This window comes from Tursiops truncatus, chromosome 2 (genome assembly GCF_011762595.2).
Source record: "Tursiops truncatus isolate mTurTru1 chromosome 2, mTurTru1.mat.Y, whole genome shotgun sequence".
NCBI lineage: Eukaryota > Metazoa > Chordata > Mammalia > Artiodactyla > Delphinidae > Tursiops > Tursiops truncatus.
In genome coordinates this window covers 97,282,451-97,302,119 of record NC_047035.1, presented here as the reverse complement: position 1 = coordinate 97,302,119, position 19,669 = coordinate 97,282,451, and the positions used below count along the sequence as shown (strand labels likewise).

The 19,669-nt window shown below is 36.5% G+C and overlaps 1 protein-coding gene across 1 annotated transcript in view; it reads right to left on the bottom strand.

The window, feature by feature from the left end:
* The window catches only part of UNC13C (unc-13 homolog C), a 406,907-nt gene that overhangs the window by 69,684 nt on the left and 317,554 nt on the right, over positions 1–19,669 (bottom strand). Inside the window, exons 19-21 of the mRNA XM_073801031.1 lie at positions 15,343–15,420; positions 10,456–10,544; positions 612–761 (exon numbers count right to left, since the gene is read on the bottom strand). Coding sequence (XP_073657132.1) covers positions 612–761; positions 10,456–10,544; positions 15,343–15,420 — 317 coding nt within the window. The remainder of the gene's footprint in view (positions 1–611; positions 762–10,455; positions 10,545–15,342; positions 15,421–19,669) is intronic.

Genomic DNA, 19,669 nt, shown 5'->3' with positions numbered 1-19,669 from the left:
AACCAACCTTTTTGGTTCAGAACACTGTCTTAGTTGGTCATAAAGACCTTCGTTCCCACCCACTCCCACCACTACTGGACTGGAATCTCCATGGAGTCAAGGACCTTGACTCTCCATCATCACTGTCCAGTGCCTAGATTAGAGTTTGAAACAGGTGGACACTCAGTAAATAGTTATAGAAGGTGGGGTGAGGCAGCAATCTACTTGCCTCTGAGCTGAATTAACTGTAGTCACATTTGTGCTATTCTCTTCTTCAGCAGGTTTCTGACATGAAATCAGATATTCTGGAGTCAACTCAGTCTTTCTCCATGTCCAAGAAGTTGCAGAACAGTATGTTATCTGAGAAGCATGAAATCCTAAATCTCTCTATGCCTCAGAGCAGCAACCTCCTTAGTTATCCATACTTATTTCCTCTCCATTTTTCGTTTTCTGTACATAGTCATTCCATCTAGTAATGAATTAAGAGTTTTTCTTTTTTAGTGAATTGATCTATTTCTGTAGAAGCCCTTTTAAAGCTGTCCTACATAGAGGAAGATATGTTTTTTTCTCTCAAATCCATATCAGCCAAATTGAGGGCAGCAAATAAAGAGGAAACTGGGTAGAACACTTACATTTTGTCCAAGAAGTCCATGAGAGGTCTTAATACAACCTCTGCATCCATGGCTGTACTGTTCTTATTAGATGCGGTATTTCCAGTTGCTCTCATTTGATTTAGTTCAAAACTCATCTGTTTTATGCACTCTTCAATGATAAGCTGGAAACTGAAAATAAAGAATATAAATTCTGGAATAAGAACAAACATTTACGCCTTCCTTTGCCTGTGTCTGTTAAATTCACCCCAGGGAGTTTGATCTGTTTGCAATGGTGTGATAGCCCTTGTTCATTAGTTTTCAAACTTACTGTTTAGCTGCAAAAAATTTTGTTGCAATGAAAGCTTACTTAGAACGCTTATATGTAAAGTAGGTAAGACTGATGCTTTTCAGGTCGAATTAACTTGAGTGGGAGATCATTCGGCTCCCATCACTCACAGTAATAGCTGAGATGTCCCTCTGAGCATCTTTTGGAAAAATGACTGTGAGTGACTCTTGCATCTGGGTACACCTTCTTCACTTAGCCTCTGGGACTCCACACCCTCTTTAGCTTTCCTCCAACCTCACTAGCTGCTCCTTCTCCATTGTCTGACCTCTAACTATTGTAGTAAGGTTGCCAGACTTAGCATATTAAAACACAGAATGCCTAGGTAATTTTAATTTCAGATAGTGAATAATTTTAGTGTAAGTATGCCCCATATGATACTTGGGACATATTTATACTAAAGATTGTCCATTTTTATATGATGTTCAAATTTAATTGGGCATATGCTGTAGTTTATCTGGCAACCCTACATTGGCAATCCCACCTCTAGGCTCAATCCTTGGACCACACCATTTCTCCATCAAAAATCACTTCCGTGGGGCTCCCCTGGTGGCACAGTGGTTAAGAATCCGCCCACCAATGCAGGGGACACGGGTTCGAGCCCTGGTCCGGGAAAATCCCACACGCTGTGGAGCAACTAAGCCCGTGCGCCACAACTACTGAACCTACGCTCTAGAGCCTGCAAGCCACAACTACTGAGTCTGTGTGCCACACCTACAGAAGCCCACAGGCCTAGAGCCTGTGCTCCGCAACATGAGAAGCCACCACAATGAGAAGCCTGCACACCGCAATGAAGAGTAGCCCCCTCTCGCTGAAACTAGAGAAAGCCCGTGTGCAGCAACGAAGACCCATGCAGCCAAACATACATAAATAATAAAATAAAATAATTAAAAAAATCACTTCCTTGGCAATCATATCTAGTCTCATGATTTTCTTACCGTCTGTATACTGGTGATTGCCAAATATACATCTATAGATATGACTTCTACTCTAAAATACAAACCATTATTAAACCGCCTATGTAGCCTTTTTACTTAGAAGTCTAATGAATTCTTCTCATCCAATCTAATGAAATTTTCAACCTCTAATCTGTCAGCAAATCTTTATAAAGTATATTAAATCTGAGGATCTATTATTACTTCCACAAAGCTACTGCAGACCAAGCCACCATCATCTTTCACCTGAACTTGTGTAATAATTTCCTACATTATCTCTCTGTTCAACCCTCTACAGGTATCTTTTAAAATAGAAACCAGATCATGTTCCTCTCTTGCTAAAAACCTTCAATGGCTTTCAGATCCACTGGGGGGAAAAAAAAAAAGCCTAGAATGTATTTCATGGAGTTAATTAAATCCAACATATTCTGGCCCTGGAAACTTCCCTGATGTCATTTCTTGCCACTATTCCCTCTGCTTCATTGCAGTCCCACCACAGTAGTCTCCCTGGTGTCCTTAGAATTCTCTGAGTACACTCTTATCTCATGGCCACTGTTATGTTCCCTCCTCCATGCAATTTCTCATGGGTCTGTTAGTCCCTCACTTATTACAGGCATAAGCCAAATGTCACCTCCTCAGAAACGTCTTTCATAAATACTCCACCTGAAACGAAATTCCTATCATTCTCCATTTCCTTACAGTTCTTTATTGCATTCTCCATTATTTGACACATTACATAGTTTTTATGTATTTGTTTGTCGTCTGTTGCTCCAAATAGAATATAAGCTCCATGAGGGCAGGACTGTTTTTTTCAGTGTTATATACCACACCATGAGTTCCTCAAGAAATATTGGCTGAATGTATCAATGGACCATCCTCCTTCCACCCACCCCTATTAAACGTGTTGAACAGATAAATGACCTGTTTAACAACACCCCATGACCTCCCCCACTTAAACCCTATGCTCTACATGCCTATAATGCCCCACCAACCCCCCAAAACAAGACAGGAATATATAAATACATAGAATTTAATTAATCTATCTGACAGCGTGAACATTTCAGTGCTCAAAGTAAGACAGACCTAGAAAATAAACCCTAATCGTACCAATGACTTACTTAGACATATACCACTTATACAGACAGACATCTCCCTAGATCTATCAGCCATTTCATTAAAATTTTAATACTAAATCTAACATAAATTATACAGGATAACTATATACATGTTACATCATTATATAAACACAACTTGTTAATGTAGCTTAAATTCTAAAGCAAGGCACTGAAAATGCCTAGATGAGTTTACTAACTCCATAGGTTTGTTCCCAGCCTTTCTATTAGTTTTTAATAAAATTACACATGCAAGCATCCGCACCCCAGTGAGAATGCTGTCTAAATCATTACTGTTAAATGGAGCAGGTATCAAGCACACTAATGGTAGTAGCTCATAACACCTTAACCACACCCCTATGGGAAAGAGCAGTGATAAAAATTCAGCCTTAAATGGAAGTTCGACTAAGTTACATTATCTAGGGTTGGTAAACTTCGTGCCAGCCATCTTGCTCATATGATTAACCCAAATAAATAGAAAACCGGCGTAAAGCCTGTTAAAGAGTAATAAAAAATAAAGTTAAATTCTAACTAAACCCTAAAAAGCCATAGCTAAAATAAACTATGAAAGTGACCTTAGTATTTCCTGATTACACGACAGCTAAGACCCAAACTGGAATTAGATACCTCGCTATGCTTAGCCTTAAACCCTAATTATAATAAAGTTATTCACCAGAGTACTACTGGCAGCAGCTTAAAACTCAAAGGACTTGGCAATGTTTCACACCCCTCTAGAGGAGCCTGTTCTATAATCAGTAAACCCCGATAAACCTCACCAAGCTCTGCTAATTCAGTCTATATACCGCCATCTTCAGCAAACCCTAAAAAGGGATAAAAGTAAGCATAAATACTATACATAAAAAGTTAGGTCAAGGTGTAACCTATGGGATAGGAAGAAATGGGCTGCATTTTCTGTTTCGAGAATGTACTTCTCACACACGAAAGTTTTTATGAAAACTAAAAACCAAAGGAGGAGTTAGTAGTAAATTAAGAATAGAGTGCTTAGTTGAACAAGGCCATGAAGGACGCACACATCACCCATCACCATCCTCAAGTATTATAACAACTTCCTATAACCTATTAACAAACACCAAGTTTATGAGAGGAGACAAGTTGTCAGGGTAAGCATACTGGAAAGTGTGCTTGGATCAATCAAAGCATAGCTTAAATAAAAGCACCTCGTTTACACCTAGGGGATTTCATAATCTATGAATACTTTGAACAACTCTAGCCGAAACCTCCACAAATTTTACTAACACAAGCAAATTAAATCAATCGTTCACTCAGCATTTAAAGTACAGGAGATAGAAATTTAAAACAACCTTTGGCGCTATAGAGAAAGCACCATAAGGGAATGATGAAAGAAGCATTACAAGTAATAAAAAGCAAAGTTTACCCCTTTTACGTTTTGCATAATGATTTAACTAGTAAACATTTAACAAAGAGAACTTAGCTAAATACCCCGAAACCAGATGAGCTACTTATGAACAGTTTGTAGAACAAACTCATCTATGTAGCAAAATAGTGAGAAGGTTTATAAGCAGAGGTGACAAGCCTAATGAGCCTGGTGACAGCTGGCTGTCCAAGAAAAAAATCTTAGTTTAACTTTAAAATTACAAAAAAATTAGAAATTTTAATGTATTTTTAAATGTTAATCTAAAAAGGTATAGCTTTTTAGAAATGGATACAACCTTATCTAGAGAGTAAATAAACAACACCATAGTTGGCTTAAAAACTCCACCAATTAGGAAAGCATTCAAGCTCAACAATAACTTTATCTTAATATCAACAATAAGCAAATCAACCCCTAGTTTTACACTGGACTGATCTATCAACCAATAGAAGCAATAATGTTAATATGAGTAATAAATATTTCTCCTTGCGTAAGCTTACATCAGTAACTGATATTATACTGATAGTTAATAGCAAATAAACACAATCCAACATTAAATTATTAAGTACACTGTTAACCCAACACAGGCAAGCACCCAAGGAAAGATTAGAAAAAAGATTAAGACTGTGAAGAGTAAGTCTTAGAATTACTGTTTTCATTCTTCACATCCTCTACACCAGGTTTGGTGGTTCCTACCAAGGGAGCAGCAAATAGTAAGAGATTTAAATAGTGGAGACCTTCAGCATATCCACCATTCCTCTATGTTGTCTGTTACTTTCATACCTCCAACAATAGGAGTAATTATAATATACATTCAGGCAGGCAAGAAAAAAGCCAGTTAGGATAATGGGGGTAAATAAAAATTTGGGAAATGATCACATCATGGGAATGGTGATGAGAAGGAGGGAGTTGATTTTAGTATTGAAATCAAGTCAGTCCCATTCCTCTTTCTCCACACACAATGATTACACAGTTCATGTTATTTAAGAAGGATCCAAATGCAACAATTCCTCACATTTTATAAAGAAGTTTAGGAAGTTTCACTATATAATGCTGTCATTATTCATTAAATAGAAATAATATAGATATTTATTAATGTATGTATGCATTCTACAAATGTTTAATTAATACTGTGTGCCAGTCTCAGTTACTAGGATACATCAATGAACAAAACAGATAAAAGTCCTTATTCTTTTTTTTTTTTTTGCGGTACAGGGGCCTCTCACTGTTGTGGCCTCTCCCGTTGCGGAGCACAGGCTCCAGACGCGCAGGCTCAGCGGCCATGGCTCACGGCCCGGCCGCTCCGCAGCATGTGGGATCTTCCCAGACCGGGGCACGAACCCGTGTCCCCTGCATCGGCAGGCGGACTCTCAACCACTGCGCCACCAGGGAAACCCATAATTCCTTATTCTTATGGCACATATTTGACCCTTTATTTTTGAATTTACATTATAAAAATATTATAGTCTGTTAAATATTTCATTTTTCTAGTTTTTGGTTTTGCTACCTAATATGGGAAATCTTTGATGTATTTTATTTTATTATTTATTTATTTATTTATTTATTAACATCTTTATTGGAGTATAATTGCTTTACAATGGTGTGTTAGTTTCTGCTTTATAACAAAGTGAATCAGTTATATATATACATATGTTCCCATATCTCTTCCCTCTTGCGTCTCCCTCCCTCCCACCCTCCCTATCCCACCCCTCCAGGCGGTCACAAAGCACCGAGCTGATCTCCCTGTGCTATGCGGCTGCTTCCTACTAGCTTTCTATTTTACGTTTGGTAGTGTATATATGTCCATGCCACTCTCTCACTTTGTCACAGCTTACCCTTCCCCCTCCCTATATCCTCAAGTCTGATATATTTTAAATTATCACAACTTGGGTGTTTTTCTCGCTCCTGATACAGCAGGTTTATAAATATTGGTCCGTATTTCTGAGCATGTAGTCAAGGCCTGATTCTACTTCCACCATTGTGTTGTGGCTGTTTCTATCTTTGGCCCCTGACTTCTCTGTGACTTTCTTTACTAGTGATACCACCATTTTTGTCCCTCTGCATTTGGCTCTTTGATCCTTGGATCTCAGTTTGCCTCTGTGGATGTGGTTCATTTCTTGGCTCTCTGTGTATTTATCTCATTCAATGGAATATGCTGTTTCAGGTTTAGGTTCAAAGGAAGCTGAATGCCTAACCACTTGGCTTTTTTCTGGCTGGACCTGCCTTTGGACTTTTGTCAGGTAGTGGTTGGGGGTAAGGGTGGCATTGGGGGTAGTGAAGAACACCCAGGCTTCAGATGTGAGAAGGGGGTGATGGTGGTGGGTGTCTTTAGTGAAGGGTAGTGGTGGTAGATACTTGGGGCAAGAGAAAGGAAAGGTAAATAATGTTGGAAAACTTGACCTAGTTGATTTACTACTGGGCATCAGTTTACTGGGCTGGAGGATAGACTGAGCAGAAGGTATGATACTCATGATCCAAAAATGTACAAACAGGTTGTTACAACAGACCCATATGGTAAACACCCACCAGAAGCCAGCTCTGTGTGGGGAGATGAGGCATATGGAGGAAGGATTACCAGAGAATAAAAGAGAATGACCTTCTACCTTAGCATGAATCCAGGGTGAGTCAACACCTGCATTTGACCCGAAAATCTTTTGTCTCTATCAATTTTTGGTAAATTCACCTAAAGAGTCTTTTTTTCTATCCATTTTATAGTTGAAAAGTTTTTATTAATCAGCAGTACCAGGTAATAATGACAGAGTCTGTGAGCACTCAAGATGCCAAACACACAGAAGAAATCCTATGAAATATTCCTAAATTTTTAATCTACTTAATCCAGCCAGCCACTGGCATCAAAGATATCATTAAAAGAAATGTAATAAATCAAAAAAACCAAGCTGCAAAATGCGTGTAAGCAGAAACCTAAGTGGCACAGGTTTTGAAAACGTTAAGAACATCCTTAAGATATCATTGAAGTCCTGTTGCTGAGTCTCAGTTCCCAGGTGGGTGCCCTTTGCATGTTATCAGGAACCTGGGGACCCGGGCTTCAGATGTTTGCTTTGCCTCTGTCCTGGCTTTCCTGAAAAATCACCCTACCAGCTACATAGGGTAGAATAATTTAATTGCAGGTTTTAATAACAGTAGATGAAATGGATTTGGGGCAATTAATTATGCACTTAACTTTAAAACTCTAGATCACTAATTTAGACTGTAAGAAGGGTGGATTCAGTTTGACTTCACAGCATAAAGTCCAGCATGAAATTATCCAGTTTGACTTCACAGCATGATCACACTGATCATTATGGACTTCCCACCTACCCTGAGTGTGTGATGCAGACCTGGTTGGCAGTATGCGAAATAAATCTATGGCAACAAAGATATAATAATTATTCTTTTTATAAGGAGAGCATGACATGTGGGCTGTTTACTTCAATAATCCTAGCTCTCTTAGAGCTATATTTAAAAAACAATGAAGAAATACAAACAGGGTAACGAGGAGTTTCAATATCTAGGTTAAAATAGCTGACTTCATATGACTAAAGTACTTCAAGTGCCCTCCTAAAGGCATCTCTCCTTATTTCATAACTGAAGTTTGCTAAGTTTTTCCAATCATAATATATATTTCAGCCTTTGTAACCTGAATATTCCCCAATCTTAAACAAAACAGAATAAAAAGTACTTGTTCAGGGGATGATTTGGATACATTACAGAAAATAATTTGAATATCCTTTTTTTATTTAATTATAGTTTCTATTCTGTTTAATCATCTTATTTCCCGTAAGGTTCTGAACACCTCTAGCTATTCCTGACCCCTTTTATCTCCCTTAACTTTGCTAAATAATCTCTGTTTTTGCCTTTGTAGCTGAAGGCAACAGTCCTTCTGCTAATCACATATCAACTTACAACTAGAAGAGAGGTAAGCCTCTAAGTGTCACCCCAAGTCAGAGCCAACGAGCCCCCAAATCTCTGGGACAATGTCTGCCTCTCCAACTCCTTGTAAGCAGAAACTTCAAATTACTTATTAACATTTAGGCCAAGTATGCAGGATCATCCAGGTCAGCTAACAACACAAAGCAGAAGGCAGAGCTACGACCCTAAAAGCTCAATACATCAAGACTGCATCTGGCCCAGCACTTAAACTTTGAGAGGGGGTTCCATGAAAATAATGAACACACCTCTGATACTGAAGAGAAGTCCAAGCATAGGATTTTTCTTTACTTTGCCTCATTTCTACATTTGAGAAAAAATATAATACTTTCAGTGTCTTTTTTGTTTTAGTCTTTCGGATTTAAGAGTGGCAAAACTAATCAATGAATGTGTGTTAAGCATGTAACTTTCCAAAACACACTAATAAGTGATGACTGAGATTCAAAGAGATAACTAGCCCTCTCCATAAGAGTAAATTTCAGTCTTATTTGAGAACTGAAGACATAGCTTCAAATAATAAGTCAACATTTATTGAACTAATATTTAAAGCAAATTCTGTATGAAATTAATGAACCTCATCAAAAATGTGTTTGATTTACCATTGCATTAAAAACAAAAACAAAACAAAACAAAAACCCCCACATAGGAATAAACCTACATAAGGAGGCAAAAGACCTGTACTACAAAAACTATAAGATGCTGAAAGAAATCAAAGACCACACAAACAAGTGGAAAGATACTGTGTTCTTGGATTGGAAGGATCAATACTGTTAAAATGACCATACTATCCAAGGCAATCTTCAGATTCAATGCAAACCCTATCAAATTATCAATGGCATTTTTCACACAACTGAAACAAAAATTTTTTAAATTTTTATGGAAAAATAGCCAAAGCAATCTTGAGAAAGAGCAGAGCTGGAGGAATCATGCTCCCTGACTTCAGACTATGCTACAGACTATATTACAAAGCTACAGTAATCAATACAGTATGGTACTGGCATGAAAACAGACACATAAATCAATGGAAAAGGACAGAAAGCCCAGAAATAAACCCATGCACTTATGGTCAATTAGTTTATGACAAAGGAGGCAAGAGTACACAATGGAGAAAAGAGAGTCTCTTCAATAAGTGGTGCTGGGAAAACTGGACAGCTACATGTAAAAGAATGAAATTAGAACATTCTCTTAACACCATATACAAAAATAAACTCAAAGTGGATTAAAGACCTAAATATAAGACTGGATACTATAAAACTCTTAGAGGAAAACATAGGCAGAACACTCTTTGACATAAATCACAGCAATATTTTTGGATCTGTCTCCTGAAGTAAAGGAAATAAAAGCAAAAATAAACAAATGGGACCTCATTAAACTTAAAAACTTTTGCACAGCAGAGGAAACCATCAACAAAATGAAAAGACAACCTACTGAATGGGAGAAAATATTTGCAAATGATATGACCGATAAGGGATAAATTCTAATCTATTTTAACATTTGCTGATGAGATGACAGCTTTTTCCTATAGATCCAAAATGAAGTTTATCTAGGATGAACTTCTCATTCTTTAGAAACACACCATAGGCAAGAAAAGTTAATTAAAAAAAAAAAAAGACAAAACATAGATATGTCAGTAGTTTCCCATGAGCTAATTGCATTAACATTTCTAAAGCCTAAAACAAATCATCCTGACTTAATTCAGTTATGGGGTTAAGAGTTCAGTTCTTTCGAAGTGAAACCACACTGATGTGTATGGCATGAACACAACTCATACTTGTTATATATGTGAGGATTTTATCTCTGCCGTCCCTCCTCCCTCCATTCTTTCAACAGCCAATCGCTAAGCTCTAAACACTAGAATTGCAAATAAGAATGAGATGTTAAGAAACATACAATAAAGAGAGGGAAAGAGGAAAGTTAACCAGAACTCAGAGCATAGTGTTGTAAGTGCTACTCAACTGCAGGATACTGGGGAGCAGGAGTTCTGGGGAGCAAGCAGCAAGACATCACTATAAAATCGCAGGGTCATGGAAGATTTTCCAGAGGAGGTGATGCTTAGATTGAGTCTTGAGGTTAAACAGACTTAGACAGTCAGAGGAGAGAGACAGTGTTGAAGGCATGATTATCATTAAATGAAACCTAATACATTTGGATAGTAATTACTTAGGCCACTTACCTTTCACCGTAAGTGACACTGAGCTCATCCAGAACTCCACTGAGTTTAACCTGAAGTTCTTTTAGAATAGTACTAGCTTCAGGATCTAGCTGCAAAGAGACCATAAACAATATTACTTTGGAGTTCTGAGAGAGCATGCCTTTTATCTCTTAGAACATTTTGCTTATTACAAGGTAAACTTCAAACAATATAGCATACATATACTGTTTTCTTTCCTTTCCTTTTTTTAACCTTTGAAATCAAATGCAAAATTTAGATAATTCTAATGAAACCTGAAGAGTTCTTACATTTGAAAAAATTGATTGAAATGCATAGCATGCATACAAAAAAGAGCTAGAGAGCAAAGCCTTTGTTGGTTACAGCAGTGGGATGCAAAGTATGACAAAATATCCTACAGAACTTGATAACTTCATAACTTAGAAAACTGGTTACACATTAGTTGAACATATGTGTTGCTTGAAAATATATTTTCATTTTTAATATCCCTGTAAATAAATAGGCCCATTGAAAACTTTAAAAATGGCTAAAAATTAATTTTTGCATGTTGTGTTGTGCCTTATTTTTCCAAGTATGGAATTAAAAGTAATAAACAATTATCCTGTTGCTCCAGTGTGTTTCTCTGGAGGTGAGAGGGCTAACTTTTCTTCCTGGATGCCAACTGGTAACTCAAAGTTCAAGATTCAAAGTTTCCCATTTTATTTATTTATTTAAAATTTTTTCTTTTGGGGGGAGGGGGCAAAAGAAAAATAATTAAATCAAGAGGACATTTTATGCTTACTCTTACAATGTAAAAGCCAATTATTCTTTTTAACTGATTTCAGTGCTAAAATAATATCAATCAATATTAGAAAATAACATAATATAAATGAACACAAATAAAACATCAAACTATTAATGTGGGAGTATTTTTTTAAAATTAAAGGATGAACACAAACTTCACCAGCATTTAGAAAATTTTATCCTGTTTGTTAATTTAATTTTTGCAAACTAGTTGTCAAAATAGAATAACTTATAATAGATGTAGTGTATCTAGCTGATAGAAATTCATGTAAAGGGAAACCTAGAATATTCTCTGAAATTTAAGCCAATCTTCCTTTGAGTCTTCAGAAATTCAATTTCCTACCATTAGTACCTATAGTTCTTGCCCAAGCTGAACTATATTGTTGAAGAGAGGGGCACAGGATGAAGACAACTTTGGGGAGTAGAGAAAGTTAAAGGAGGACTTGGTATAAACAAGAGAACCTAAGAACACCAAATACATATATGACCCAAATCAGTTTAAACTCCTGGGAGGCAACCCAGGACCAAAAAGTGTCCCTAATAGAATACACTGGTCATAAATCTTATAACCCTCTAGGAACATTTTCTAATACTAAGAAACTATTAGGAAGAAGTATTATTTACACACCTCAGCATCTGGGTAGCTCTATGTTATGCTAACTTGATTAAAAACATTGGAGCAGAAACCAAAGATTGCATTTGACATCTGATACTTTACTGGTTATGTCAAACCAATCCTTAATGTCAATTTTCACTCAAATCTAGGTGATTTCAGGATTGGTTAGTTTCTGCTCCTTTATCAGAGCCAATGTGATTCTTCTGGACTAATTTTTTTCTGTCTCTGTCGTAAGAGATTACCTGCACATGCACAGGCCACCTTAACAGATGCAGACTTCTCTAGCAGTTGGAAACTTACAATATCCCTAAGTCTCATACTTTGAGAGTTCCATTCACCTATAACCAGTTGCAAGGCAGTGATTCAGAAAAACAATTAGATATTACCTGTCTTTAAACAGCCCTGACACTGATGTGCATTTAAACATAATTAGCCTAATAAACCATATCTCCCCAACCCTTAACCAAGAAAACATATGTGAACTGCCCACCCCAATCCTAGGGAACCTTGTAAGCTGAATGTTTTTTTATCACATGTTCTTGCTATTATCCTAATACCAATTTTAGACCAACTTCGCTTGGATAAAAATGTTTGGGAACAGAAAATGAGAGAAGACCTCCCATAGAATTTTCTTCATGCCCCACTCCGTGCTAAACCGTGATAGGTGGTTGTTCTCCACCCACATATCTGCCACCTCCAAGGAATGGCTCTGACAGTAGGGTTTTCTTCAGGAAATTGGGTTGCTTCTTATTTAAAGTATGTATTTTGTTTCCATATTAGTTTGATACGCAGATTGAGTTAGTTTGTTCGCCTGTTAAGACAATGACTTTAAAGTCATACAGAAACGGTTAGGTAGGTCAGTTGGACGAAATTATGCTCTTTTCTTATGAATCATTTTAGTCTACCTTAGGTATTTTGTGAATGGAAATTTTCTATCAAATAATTGGTTATTACTTGAAAATCTGAAACTGTCAAAATACAGCAATTTAAATATTGGATGACAGTTTTCATTTCCTGAGAGAAGCATGAGTTTCTAAGCAGGTACAGACAGAATGCCTTGTCATATAAACAGGAAAAAAAAAAAAAACACCAGAAAAGCTCTTGTTTCAGTTAGGTATTTGACATTTATCTGATCCAAATTATAGGATTAAACCATTAAAATAGGAAGAGTAATTTTGAGGCCAATATGCAAATTGCAGGCCTTTTGTAATAAAGGGCATAAATAGCATACCCATCTAATTATAAAACAATCTATTTGGCCAGCAAATTTACCAATTCTTGAGTTCTTCTGCATTTCTTTATGTGTCCAAATTGAGAAAAATTTCCTTACTCCTACAAACTCCCTAAAGTTTGTAAGAAATAATAATTTGGCATTGAGAATTTATTGCCTAAATTACCAATAGCGTATTTTACAAATTATTGGCTACCTTGGAAAGGTAAACAGCTACCTAATTTTTTTCACAAATGTTTAAAACTTAGCTTAGTTCTGTAAGGAATATGACATCAAACATCAAAAGTAACTTGCGCCTTTTTTTTGTATTTTAGAGTTATTAAAAGCAAAAAGAGAAACAAAGAGAAATAAGAAAAAAGATAATATTTCAAGCATTCAAAAGTCAAGGTTAATAAATTTATTTTAAATTAGAAACTGTATTAGAAAGTGTACCTGAACAACTTGGCTGTCAAAGTTATTTACACCACTGAGATACTTTACACTATTGAGCTGTGGTAATATGAATGACTTCTGGAAGAGATAGCTAGAAGGCAAAATATCTTTGCAGTTTTCTGTCCTCAAGGCTCACTTCTACTTTTCCTTTAAAAGACAATTTACTTATCACCTCCTTTTACAAATCTGACCCCAGATGTCACTCACCCCAGGCAGTCAGTGGCTCTAGTTTCTGTACTAACTCTGCTGTGCACTCTTACTGTCTATACAGCCCTCTCTTTTAACTGTTCTCCTATGAATCTATCTCTCCCACTAAACTCTGTCTTACTTAACTTTCTCTCCTGAGTGTCTGTCCCTGCAAGCCTAGGCATTTATCAAATATTTGAGGAAGGAGGTGAGGGCAGGAAGAAGCATGAAATGATTCCCTCAAAGGGAATCTTGATATCTAGAGTGCCCCTTCTCCTTAGACTGATACTTTGCGTTGACTATTAGTAGAATACTTTTGCATTTGAAATCTTTCATTCCCTAGCCACCACATATTCTGGAACTACCAAGATAGTCCTAATTTCAAGTTTTTGTGTCATTGCCAGACCATGTCAGATTATGCCCTGATATTTGTTCGGTTCTAAAAATATGGTTACCATACCCCCACTGTATTTTTGCTTCCTAGCATAAATTCTTTCCCTAATGGACCTATAGAGAGTATATGTTTTGCACCTTCACCCATGTATCCTGGTGCTTCTCATTTGTAGGATGCTAAATAGCAAGTTTATTTTTCAAAAGACTGAGACTTGAGAATAATAAAGAAGACATCAGGGGAAAAATGTATAAATGTCTCTTGGGTTAAAAGAAACATCATGTGTGAAGAGGTCCCATCTTAAAAGAAGCATTTTCAGCCTTATCAATTTAGAAATGAATGGGATCTTGGCTTTGAAATCGAACCTAGCTTTACATATGTCTTGCGTACTTATCACAATAATTAGGAACAGTGTAAATAAAACCTTAAACAGAAATATCCCTTCATCCTAGCCACCCTTGGGATTCTTTTACGGAGCGGGTGGCGGTGGGAGAATGACAGCTGCATGACCTTCCCTTGCAGCACTGTCTCCAGTCCTCAATTCCCCAGATGCTCATGTCGGTTTGTGAAATACTGCGGCAGCTCAAGGCAGGTGCCCCGTTAGTATTTCACAGTCTGCCTGATCCAAACAAGCAAATGAGAACAAGTAGGAAGTGCAATCGTCTTTGAGTTTGGAGGGGAAACAGTCATAAGACGCGTACTATCACAAACTTCATAAAAGAATCTTTCTCCTTCCTTCTTCTGCTCATGGAATTGCAGGTCAGAGATGTTAGACAAAGACACAACACATTACAGCCACTACACAACACAGTTGTGACAGATTTTTGAGATGTGAAAAATAAACCAGCGATACACCAAGAACCAGTAGTGCCACAAAGCACACTGCAGAAGAAAACTGATATCAAGTTGACATTGTGCAGTATGGTAAAAGACATCTGCAGCTGTGAAACTTTACATATCGTCAGCATATACAAAAATATATTTAATAGTGTATATATGACTATATATACACATTACAAAAGGGTATTGACCATCTCCCTCCTCCTATTCACACTTCCGATGTATTTACTGAAGTATTCTGTTGCGGAGTAATGATCACCTTAGCTGTTAATGGTATTTTAGATTGTTAGCATTTCCTGTTCTTTAGCTAAGCCATGTAAAAACTTGATTATGTCACTCTCCGTAGCAAAGAGATACGCTGCTAATGACCTCTGAGATATTTGGCAAATGCAGGCATAAAAACATACCCACCTCTTTTCCTCCCATGGATTCAAACATTTTTTCCAGCTGAACCCGCAGTTGTTGAATATTGTTCATCAATATACAGGGCTTTAAATAAAGCAAACGAAACAAAAAATACATTAAATTATTGAATGAGTTTACCTTCAATGTGATAGTATACAACTATCACCTAAGTTCAATTCTATTTGGCAAATAGAATAATTATGCTACTTTAAGATTATACTTTTTAACAGTTAAGAATAGAAGAGAGAAAATATGACCACTTTGGGGAATGAAATTTAATAATATACTTAGACAATAAACCATTGGAGACCTATTACTAGAAGTTATTTTATTCTTAGCATTGTGGCATTTTGTACTTCAAAATTAACCAAATTCAGTTTACTTTTTTAAAGATTTACTTTAAGAAAAACAAACTAGTTTAAACTATTCTATTATTTCACTGTTTCAAAAGCTAAAACACCATTTGAATTTCAGAAATGCAAAAAAAAAAAAAAACCCCAAAAAACCTTTAATAAATTCTGGCTATCGATAAAGGCCACCCCTTGGTATTCAAGGTCCTTAGTTATACAGCTCCAAACCATGCTTGTCTTCTCCTCTCCCTCTACTGTATTATGATGAACTCTCAACTACAAGAGGCTTGCTTCCCACCTCCCCAACACCTGTGCTTTCCAGACTCTGGCTTGGCTTAGCATGTAGGCCCTTCACTAGAACTTCTTCACCTATTTCAGTCATGTCCATCATTCAGGTTAGGGCCTTTGTTTTCCCAGATTGTATCTTTTTTGTCACTCACTTGAGATTGTATCTTTTTTGTCACTCACTCACTTGACATTTGTTTTATTTAACTTCACGTTTGAGTTGCTTTTGACTGTCTTGCCAGCTGACCTTAAATGCACTGTATGTGCCTCTGTGTCTTTTTCTGCTTTTTCTTACAGAGTACTGCACGGAGCCTCACACATAATACATGCTTTAAAAATGTTCCTTGACTTGTTTCCAAGGAGGCAGAAATATAACAATCACATTAAGATGTAAAGCTTTCTGACAGGACTAGATGTGTCCTCAGAATAGTAGAAATTAATTTATAATGGAATTCAGAATAGTTATGGAATAATTTAATATTTGCTACATACTGATTCTGAAGAGCCAGCATATCAATGGAAGAAAAGAGTGAAAGAAAGGAAAATGGATATGCCTTCCAAGGTGCTGGGAAATGAGCCAATAATGAGTCAGAGAGAGGCCTGCAAAGGACTTCCAGGACATCAGAGAGGTGTTAGTGCTCATCAGTGGAAAGATTTTATTATTGTTTTAACCATATTACTGACCTTTGAAAAACTTTCTATTTGACTCTTAAAGTGACCACATCCTAACTTCAATTTACGAAAAGAATTTAGAACTGCTACTCTTAATTCCAGGCACTTAAATATTTTCTTTTTTTTAACACAGAGATTTATCTCCTATAGATTTTGTTCAGTAAGCTGAACCACAATGTTCTACAAATGATTCAGATTGCCAGCTGTGATGGAGAGTCACTGGATCCAGGCCTGATCCTTTCCGTGGCACGTATGATCAGATTTTCAGGGTTTCCGCATCTTGACCCAATGTCAACAAACTGAACCAACAGAGCTTTTTCCATTAGGGTATAGGGCCGTTGGGGTTTTTTCTTTTTCATTGCAGAGGGGAAAGAACTAAGGAAGAGCATGGCTCAAGGAGAAGCAGGAAGACTACATGGGTAAAGGTGTTATCACCCTGCTTTTCATGGGTCTAAGTTAGCTGGGTAGTCTCTTTTATGATTATTTGATATTAGCATTCAAGCTTATCTCTTTTGACACATGTAATAGTACTTTAGTTCCAGCTTTACAAATTAAACCAACCTCCAAGCCTTCTTAATATAATAATTTCCGATGGCAAAGAGCTACTAAGAAGCCAAATGAACAAAGACACTTGGGCTCACTTGGCATAGATTGCCACTGACCTGGGTAAGGCTACATATAAAAAAAGAGATGCAGTTATCCAGACGGAGATAAAAATAAACATGAGACTTTCCTCTTTGATTAAGCTTCCCCTGACCTTGACATGTTCAAATTTCAATTTTATTGAATCAATTTATCAAAACAGTACTGAGAATTGAATTACACAACTCTACCTTAAACCTAATCGGGGAACAACTTTTACTTTAAAGACTTCAGTGGTAAATGAAAAACAAGCAAAGACAGCTAAAAATACCCATAGTAAAGGGAACATTAACTGAATTTAGAAGCATCAGTTGTTGGTGAGTTTAGTTAGATAAAAATAACATATGTTTGAAGTTAATTTTTAATCTTTGTATATTTTGGCTTTTCCCCTGAAAATGTCAAAATGTATTTCATTTGCTCTAAACCTGGAACAAAGTTAGGAACCTAAAGTACAATGAATATAAAAGTTAGATTTGTTCAGACTATGGCCATTTCTACATGACCCAAATATATTTTTTTTTACCAAAGTACAGTTGATGGACAATGTAAGTTACAGGTGTACAGTATAGTGATTCCCAATTTTAAAAGGTTATACTCTATTATAGTTATTATAAAATATTAGCTACATTCCCCATGTTGTACAATATATCCTGTAGCTTATTTTATACATAATAGTTTGTAACTCTTAATTCCCCACCCCTATATTGCCCCTTCTCCCTTCCCTCTCCCCACTCATAACCACTAGTTTGTTTTCTATACCTGTGAGTCAGCTTCGTTTTGGTTATATTCACTAGTTTGTTGTATTTTTTTAGATTCCACCAAATTATGTTTTTGAGTTGAAAAAGATTTAAAAAATAAATCAAGCATTTCTGATTTAGATAATGTTGCTTTGCTATAATGTGGAGTGTGGAAGAATGGATTGAAAACTTGTGACCCATTCCAAATTTAAAATGTCACAGAAGAAAAAAAATTCTGTCACAGATATGCTGTTTAACTGTCGTCTATAATTCTGACCCCTGGGAAAGCAAGTGTTATGGTCATCTCTTAGAAGATGTCTCTCTTTAAAAGTTTCTAGTGCAATTTGCAGATGAAATAGGAATATTGTCATATATATACAGAGAAAATAAAAAATAATAATGTTTCAATGTTCTTGATATTTAAAGAAATCTGTAACAGCAGTGATATGTACACACACAAATGTATAAAAGCACTTCTTCAATTTATCTCAGCTGAAAGCTTAAACTAAGCAGCTAACTGATATCCTTTCATGGAAAAGCTAAAATGATACTTGGCATTTGAATGAGAGTCTAAGACTGGTCAAGATATCAGTAATTAGGAAAGAAAAGCATTGAGGAAGGAAAAGTAAGTTCCTGTGCTATAATATTTCAATGACTTTTTTAAAATTTGATTTTGAAAAGTATAAAATATAAAGGAAAAATACAGAGAAGAATACAATAAATGCTGATTTATAATTTCTCTCCTTTAAAAAATAAAATATACTATAAAGTCTGCAAGGGCCTTTTAAGGCTACTTTTCCTTTCTGAATGACAGGAATTAGCCTTGATAATTCACAGCCACCTTTCAAAATCTTCAGTTTGGCCGTCCTAGTAAATCAGAATCTTTTCTGAAATTATCTGTCACTGTTTTGATTTTCAATACAATACTTTTCAAGTGTATTATAAATTTAATTGTAGCTATATGCTTTCAATAAATAAATACTCTATCTTGCCTATTAGAGTATTTATAATCAATGGCAATTAGAAATCACTGCTGAGATACCTGGGAGTTTCAGTAAAATTTCTAGGTAGCATTTTCCTTTAAGGAAAAGAAGCATCTTTTGGGACCCTCAAGAACCATTAGGACTGACTTATCTTAATGAGCTCTCAGCAAGAGGTCAAGGAGGTTTCAGCAAGAATTCTCTTTAAGACTTGCCTGATAGTGGGAACTGATTTTTTGAGGGAGAAAAAAACACCCTGATTTTTGTCTTGAAAAATCTAGTACTGATTTTTTTTTTTTTTTTTTGTGGTATGTGGGCCTCTCACTGCCGTGGCCTCTCCCGTTGTGGAGCACAGGCTCCGGACGCGCAGGCTCAGTGGCCATGGCTCACGGGCCCAGCCGCTCCGCGGCATGTGGGATCTTCTCGGACCGGGGCACGAACCTGTGTCCCCTGCTTCGGCAGGCGGACTCTCAACCACTGTGCCACCAGGGAAGCCCTAGTACTGACTTTAAAAATATTTTTTTCAGTCTTTAAAAAAAAAATCCTATGTTGCTGACAGATTTCTCCTAAAATTATACATGGTGAATAGAAAGATTTTACCCTCTACCATAAAATAACACTGATTATATTCTAAATTAGTTTATCTTACTTGTCTTTATTCCTTTTA